This window comes from Eleginops maclovinus, chromosome 22 (genome assembly GCF_036324505.1).
Source record: "Eleginops maclovinus isolate JMC-PN-2008 ecotype Puerto Natales chromosome 22, JC_Emac_rtc_rv5, whole genome shotgun sequence".
Taxonomy (NCBI): domain Eukaryota; kingdom Metazoa; phylum Chordata; class Actinopteri; order Perciformes; family Eleginopidae; genus Eleginops; species Eleginops maclovinus.
The window spans coordinates 815,685-823,237 of NC_086370.1; the positions used below are offsets into that span (position 1 = coordinate 815,685).

General features: G+C 42.8%; 1 protein-coding gene across 1 annotated transcript; it reads left to right on the forward strand.

Moving 5' to 3' along the window:
* The first annotated feature begins 2,298 nt into the window (after window positions 1-2,298).
* Window positions 2,299-5,180, forward strand: chchd1 (coiled-coil-helix-coiled-coil-helix domain containing 1). Its single transcript, XM_063874541.1, has 3 exons — window positions 2,299-2,661; window positions 3,866-3,984; window positions 4,372-5,180. The coding sequence occupies exons 1-3, from the start codon at window positions 2,523-2,525 to the stop codon at window positions 4,480-4,482; spliced, it is 369 nt and encodes a 122-aa protein (XP_063730611.1). The 5' UTR covers window positions 2,299-2,522; the 3' UTR covers window positions 4,483-5,180.
* The last annotated feature ends 2,373 nt before the right edge of the window (window positions 5,181-7,553 follow it).

Sequence of the window (7,553 nt, forward strand, 5' to 3'; positions counted from 1 at the left end):
GCACCAATCATTTAACAGTCACACACAGAGGGAGCTTCACATGCGCTTCTCTTGAAATTTAGCTTGTTTTATTCACCTAAAGGTGTAGATATTTCACCTACAGTAAGACAGGCTCATCCAATCACAAAAAGGGATGTCGCCTAAACCCTAATCCCGAGAACTGTGTGTGTGTGTGTGTGTGTGTGTGTGTGTGTGTGTGTGTGTGTGTGTGTAGGGAGGAGGGGCAATCTGGCAGCAGAAGAAACTCTATCATAATGTCCATTAGAAGTTCACAGATTTCAGCACTCCAAACAGGAACATGGCAACATGTTATTTTTGGAACATCCCCTTCATGTGTTACAGAAGCTGACAGAGGGGGCCGTGCTCAGTGCACATATTCAAAGTTATCCTGAGGTGAAAAAATGTGAAAGGAAAAAAATGACTCTTGCTCACTTCCTTATCAAAATCAATCTATGGTTACAACTCTTGTCAGAGAAATGATTTACCCTCCCAATCATCCCTGCTGGAAAGCCACACCAGCTGTCCGTTGCTGTGAGGCAGGAGCAGCTCTGCGGTGCCGGGCACACCGACTCGTTGGCAGACACATTCTCTGTTTACATGACGGTTATCACAACTATGTCATAATTACATAGACATATTTTGATGTGTTGGAACCTGATTGTTCAGCGGCTAATTTTGTGGATAGTTCATAACTGTTTAACGATAGACTGTCATGTTAAGATCTTGGCCAAGATTTTCAGTGCAGTAAAGTGTGAGACATGACAGTATGTGAAAGAATGGCCAAACACTGTCAGCAGGAATAATCGGCACTCTTTCAGACAACTTCTATTGTTATGTGTGTGTTGTGTGTGTGTGTGTGTGTGTGTGTGTGTGTGTGTGTGTGTGTGTGTGTGTGTGTGTCAGAGGTCTTGAAGGTTATTACTTCAAAGTAGTATTTTGTCCTCTATCTGAACCATTGTTGTTGAGCACATCAAAATAAAGCTTTCACACACATACTGTATAAGCTTTGCTGTCTCCTCATGGTAGGAGAAACAAATGACCTTGATTTGTGATGTGCGCTGTGCTAGTCCCTAAAATTCAAGATCACTGTGAAGGCACTGGCACAGAATCAAAACCATATTTCTCAGAGTCCAGACATCTAGCTCCAGGTGAACAACGTGCAGAGACACAGAAAATACCACACAGCTTCCTGCAGACTGTGACAGGAATGTATTACCCTCTGGAAACAAACTCATTTGATCTCAATTAGATTGTGTGTGTGTGTGTGTGTGTGTGTGTGTGTGTGTGTGTGTGTGTGTGTGTGTGTGTGTGTGTTGTACAATGTTTTATTTAAAAATGTTTATAGATGTTTCCAACAGCCTCACTAGAATGGAAAGGAGTGAGGGCATAATGCACTATATTCTATTCAGTCATTAAAAATCACAGAAACACTTGACAAAGTAATTGTGAATAAACATGTATCTAAGCCTTCGTAAACTTAGAATATTTGACAGTAAGTCCATTCATTGTTCTCCTATAGCAGTGGTTTGAAGGGGTCACACAGACCTGCAATAGTGTAACAGAAGGCATTATAAGACTGATTTGTGAACAATCAATCGTTAAGGTGACTGCAACCTACATATCACCAGTCCAGGCGTTTTTCTAAAGTTTATAGTGGAAACGTTGTGTCAGTGTGTGGGTGTGCTGATCAGGTACAAGCTGCAATACATGCCGACGCTGCATCCTCGCTGAATGTTCCCTGAGATTCCGGCTGATGTCAAGACTTGCCCTGCATTCTCTCTGAATGTCATGTAGCTATAGGCCATGTGCCAGACGATCGCAGTGCACACACCTTACACTTTCCACTGGAAAAAACATATTTATCACAGGCAACAGTATCATTGCAGCATCACTGAGTGAGAGGCAGAGCGTCCTTCTCCCTCCACTCATACATACAATACAATATTAGCTATATGCTATCTGAGGCTAAAAACAACATCCGGTAATAATACCGGAATTGGACATATATCTTCCGTCCTGAAACAGTGAATTATCTTTTAATGTTCCGTTTCAATATATTGATTATTTCTAACAATGACCCCCCCCCCCCGAAAAAACATTTTCATGACAAACTTCTACATTCAGCTTCAGATCTCAGTCAGGGTTTTGTACTTTAAAGATGTTGCTGTCATTTTTTCACTTCACTGAGTCATTTTTACTGTCGGATAGCTCATGTCTTACTAAAGTTGTGAGAGTTACGACAGCACCTAAATAGAGCAGCGGTCGCTTGTCGTCATAATGTGTCGTAAGGGAAGTACGCTTCTCTGTGTTTTACGACACCACTCGGGTTTCACGGTAAACATGGCGCTGTACAGTCGTGCCTGCTGAAGGAGTGAGACTTTGAGCTGAAGACGGTTTGTTTGTGTTTCACCTCCCCTCCTGGTCACACGGCGACCGTACGGCAGCTTCTCTCTCTCCGCTCGGTTCAGACAGGGTGACAGACAGGTGTCGGTGAGTAGCGTGGGGGGGGGAGGTTGTTAGTGATGTCGGCGCAGCGAGGCATCCTGTTCCAGGAGAAGGTCAGCCGGTTGCTCAGCAAGCAGGACGGCAGACCAGTTCTGAAGCCCAACAAGCCGCTGGTCCTCAAGGACGAGGTGGCTAACCGCAGGATCAAGAGAGGAGGTGAGTGGTGGGAGGGGGTATGACAGGTGTCTTTTTAGTCTAGTTGCCAGCACTGTAACCAGGAAATGTGGTAACACTGCCATTGTTGACACTGAAAATACAGAAATCGACTCAGCATAATCCATAACCCCCAAACCCACTTCATCACTGTACACATCTGCCAAGCCATTTCTAAAATCTATTGTCAACATAAACTATAATGTTAATCAAAACAACGTATGCTAATTGTGCAAATTGCCCAACATATGCAAGTTTGCATCCAGTTTGTTTTGGGGAGCCCTACTTTACATTTCTAACATAAATACTGAAGTCTAAACCAACTCTGTGCCATTTCCCACATTGTCCCCCACAAACGTACTCTCATGTGGTTTGTTGGCCACATGCAGCTCCGGAAAAAATGAAGAGACCACTCCACATGTTTCATAACTCTTGATCTCTACATGTATGGCAGCCATTCCAGTGTCTGTTGAATTCCAATATAGAGAAATGTTGTCAGTAGTTTATAGAACACAAAACAAAAAGAGGAAAATAATTTAACTCAAAGACAGATCTATAAATAGTAAAACCAGAGAAAGTGATAATGCTGAACTGGTGTCTTATTTTTTTGCAGCGCTGTATCTCCAAGAATCAATCCTCATTTGCTATTCTGCCCCTCCCCGGAGTGTGCTCTGTTCATACATCACTGTCTCCTGCTTGGACTAACGAATCAAGACCATTAGTACTGAGTCGTAAGACGTGCACAGGAAGTTGAAGATGGATTGTTTTCTTCACTTCAAACTATCACGGTCAGGTGGCATCTGTAGAGCAGTGCTTTCCCAAATGACCCTGAGACTCAACCACACCGATCTGTTCCTCCATATTTAAGAGCAAACCAAAGAAAAGGCTTTAAAAGAGAGGTGCTGTGTATGATCAAAGAGCAACGCCTTTTCACTTAAACTATTAATCTTACACCAGCCATGCAACAACAGTATGTTAAGAATAAAGAGAATAAGGCACAGCGGGCAGTGTTTGATTCCGGCTGCTGAGAATCCAAAAGCTCAAGTACCTTGGAGCATCCTAAGTGTGGCGCATCATGGCAGCTAAAGGAAATCCAAACTTTCCGTTATGTTTGTGTAGCAGAAGGTAAAACAAGGAAACATCCTGATTATGACTTGATGTGTGGGGGCTAACTCCAGTCAGTCAAAGCTGTAGTATTTCTCCACAGGCGCCTCGTGTGTCACCGAGATCTCGGTCCTGATGGCGTGCTGGAAGCAGAACAGCTTCGTGGAGAGTCTGTGCTCCACTGAGATGAAGGCCTTCTACAGCTGTGTGGAGGAGGCTCGGGTACACTCACCCTGCAACACACACACACAAACACACACACACACACACCGACAGCATAAGAGGTCACCATGTCCAAATGATAACATGTGTCTTCCAATGCATGCTGGGTAATGCCACATTCACTGAAGTATAACTTAAAAAGTAAACACAATTGTTTCTGTACAATCTTGTTCTTTTGGATATCATTTTTTCCACAATGTTAATCTGGGATTGTTTTATTTTAATATACAGTATGAAAATATTGCAACATTTTATAATAAATATTGGCTTTGAATCCGAAATAGTTTTTTAATTATAGCTGTAGATCTGCAGACGTTTCCAAGCAGTACTTATGAAACCCATTACTCAATAAAAGCACTGCTAACCAACGGTGTTCTTCTCTCACAGGCTGCTAAGAAGAACACATCGGAGCTCAGCGGCATGCAGGGGGAGCGTCTCCCCCCAAAACAAGCCACCCTCCTGCTGAAGAGATTCCCCAACCTGCGCACGGAGATCTAGGACACAGACTTTAATGCGTAACTCATACAGACCTGAAATGTGCATCCTAAAGAGAGTTCCATCACGCTAAGGTGATGCTGACTGCTGTATGACTGAAGGACAGAACTACAGACACCTCTCCTACATAAGTATAGGAGATGTCATCACACACACCCGTATTGCGTCATGGATCACACTTTGTATTCACAACACTGTGTTTGATGGTTTGAAATATAATGTGACTTTCTCCTGGCGTCCTCATTTTGTCTCAATCCAATTTAGCAGAGTGGACTCTCAGGTCAGAGTTGGTATTATTGGATGTGATGCAATTATTCTTCTTTGGTTTCGTGGCTCCTGGCTGCAGCTTACCGTTATCACTGCACGTTAAAGTGCTTCGTCATTCCTGTGGTCAACAGATGTAAACACAGATTAGCAGTAAGCAGAGCCCTGGGGGGTTGATATGGATTTATACTGTTAATAAAATATTCTGACCAATCAGTTGTTTCTGCAGCCTGAAGTGCTGTTGAATATGCTGTCCATGTACACAATTTTTGCAGAATGCCATCTACAAATGGAGGAGGGCTCAGTTATTGATCTTGTTACAGCTCCGGAAACATCTTGGAGACTAATCTATAGAAACTGTTTCCTCTTTCCGAAGTGACCATGTGAAGGGCGTATGGTTATCATTTCCCTCTGTAATAAAAAATGAGGCACATTGACGGATTTGTTCTGTTTTGTGAAGTAGTTTAGAACCAGTGAACCCAGCAGGTGTGTAGTGTGGGAGCCTGTTCCCTGACAGCAGAGCTCCATCAGCCCAAACGGCACAGTCCCATCATATTTGTGTCAGAAGAATGTTTCGTTTTTTAAAACTTCATCTACAACATTGTTTTGCTAATGGCTGACTGCATCAGTATGTTTAATTCAGCAATTCAGATAAAGAGCTGTGGACATTAGGCAGGCTGGATCAGAAGGGGAAGAGATCCTGATCAATCAAAGTTTATTTAAAAGCCCAATATCAAAAATTGTACATTTGGCTCAGTGGACTTTACAGTTTGTACAGAATATGAATACAACACCCTCTGTCCTTGGACCATCGGACCAGGAAAAGAGAGAGAAGCAACGTGTCCCCCGAGAGTCTAAGCCTATAGCAGCAAAACTATGGGCTGAAACTAATCAGCTCTAACTGTATGCTTTATCAAAAGTTTCATCCTGATAATAAAAAGTTACAATAATCCAGCCTTGAAGTAACAAATGCATGGACTACTTTGCCTGATTTTTGCAATGTTACGTAGAGGAAAGAAGTCTGAGAGATTTGTGTTATGTGGGCGTTCAAGGACAAACCTGATCAAATACAACTCCAAGATTCCTTAGGGTTTCGCTGAAGGCCAAGTTAATGCCGTCCAGAGTGAGTTTATCTTTAGGTTGGTTTGCTTTCCTCAGGCTTGATAGATAATTATAATTGAGTATCATCCTGATGCAGGATAGCTCACGCAGGGCAGAGATATCCTGATGTTCAGTCCTCAGTCTGGGTCACACGTCAACCCAGAATACATTTCACATACTGCAGCTCATTGGACTGCCTGCCACACTGAAAGAACTGAAACGTAGACTTTAATAATGTATGATGTCAACAGTCTCACATAAGTCAACGTCTCAGTTTTTTCAGTGCAGGTAAATTACCATATTTTTCAAGCTACATCAATCAGTTTAAAAGATGTATGTTTTACAGTTTGCCTCTTATCCACACCTCTCGGTTATTTGGTGATCGCTCCAGCTCCTGACACACGGGAGTATTTACTGCTCTCACTGTCTTGCTCTCCTATGTACGGTTTGGTGGAGACTTTGGTGCATAAACTTCTCCTTATCTTCATCAAAAGCAACATGTTAGCTGTTCTTTCTCTGTGAATATGCTGAATCGGGTTGATTTTGTATTTTTTGATTTCATTAATACATTTTTCATGTGGCAAAACCTACTGCATGTGATCACACAGCTGTGAAGTTTGGAGGAGCTAAGCCTGATGTCTGTGTGCCGAGCCAGACTAAAGCAGTTTACTGGATTAAAATACCACAATACAACTAATGGAAAGCAACATGTTTAAAGTCGGACTGTTCCTTGGATGCTTGGTCCTTCATAATGACCTCCCTATACACTAGTTAATGACTTTTTAAGTGTGGAGTTGGTTTTCATGTTTTGTCTGAAGAACAGGAAAGATTTGTGCTGCTGCACACCATCATCACGATGAGGCTGTTATCTGGCCGTCATCACACACAACCATTTCCCTCACTGCTTATCCCTTCCTGCCAAACACAGGGAGACTCCTAACACACACACACACACACACACACACACACACACACACACACACACACACACACACACACACACACACACACACACACACACACACACACACATTAAAAAAAAAACGTGACCTGCAATGTCAAACTGGTCCCTGGTTAAAATAACTGTAACAGTGAGATGTGTATAGTAGCCCATGTGGAAACTACAGACATGTTGGTCTGTTGGCTGTCAGTTCTGATTCATCAAAATGACTTGCATATAAAAGCCATTTGAAGAGAGAGTAACTCGATGCTGTGAGGCTGAGGAACAGCTCCTGGTGCTGAAATAATAAGCCATTTCAAACCTCTGTTCTAACAAGCCTTTTTCAAACCAACATGACCAACAGCTTGGTACTGATGGGAGTGATGGGACAGATCATATGGTCCCTGTGTGTTAGTAGGACTCAGATCAGGATATCTCTGCCATTAATGCTCTGCTTGTGAACGTGTGTTCTGTATGGGTGAGCTGGTGCTGCCCCTCCAGTGGACAATGACAGATCAAGCTCTGAGAATGGAAACGCTCGGTGTGTTGTCTGATCAGGTTGTAGGCCATAAGAAACACATCAGGGCTTTGCTCCAGATGTAGGGGGAGCCAATACACCAATCAGTTCCTCATAATACTAACTGCTTCATAAAGTTTACGTTGCCTTTTTTTGTTGAGTGCCAGGAGCTGCTTCTGTTTCTGTCGGGCCTCTTGTTTCGTTTAGACAGAGTAGTGCTGTTGTGACATGTTTGTTCATGGGATCTGAATA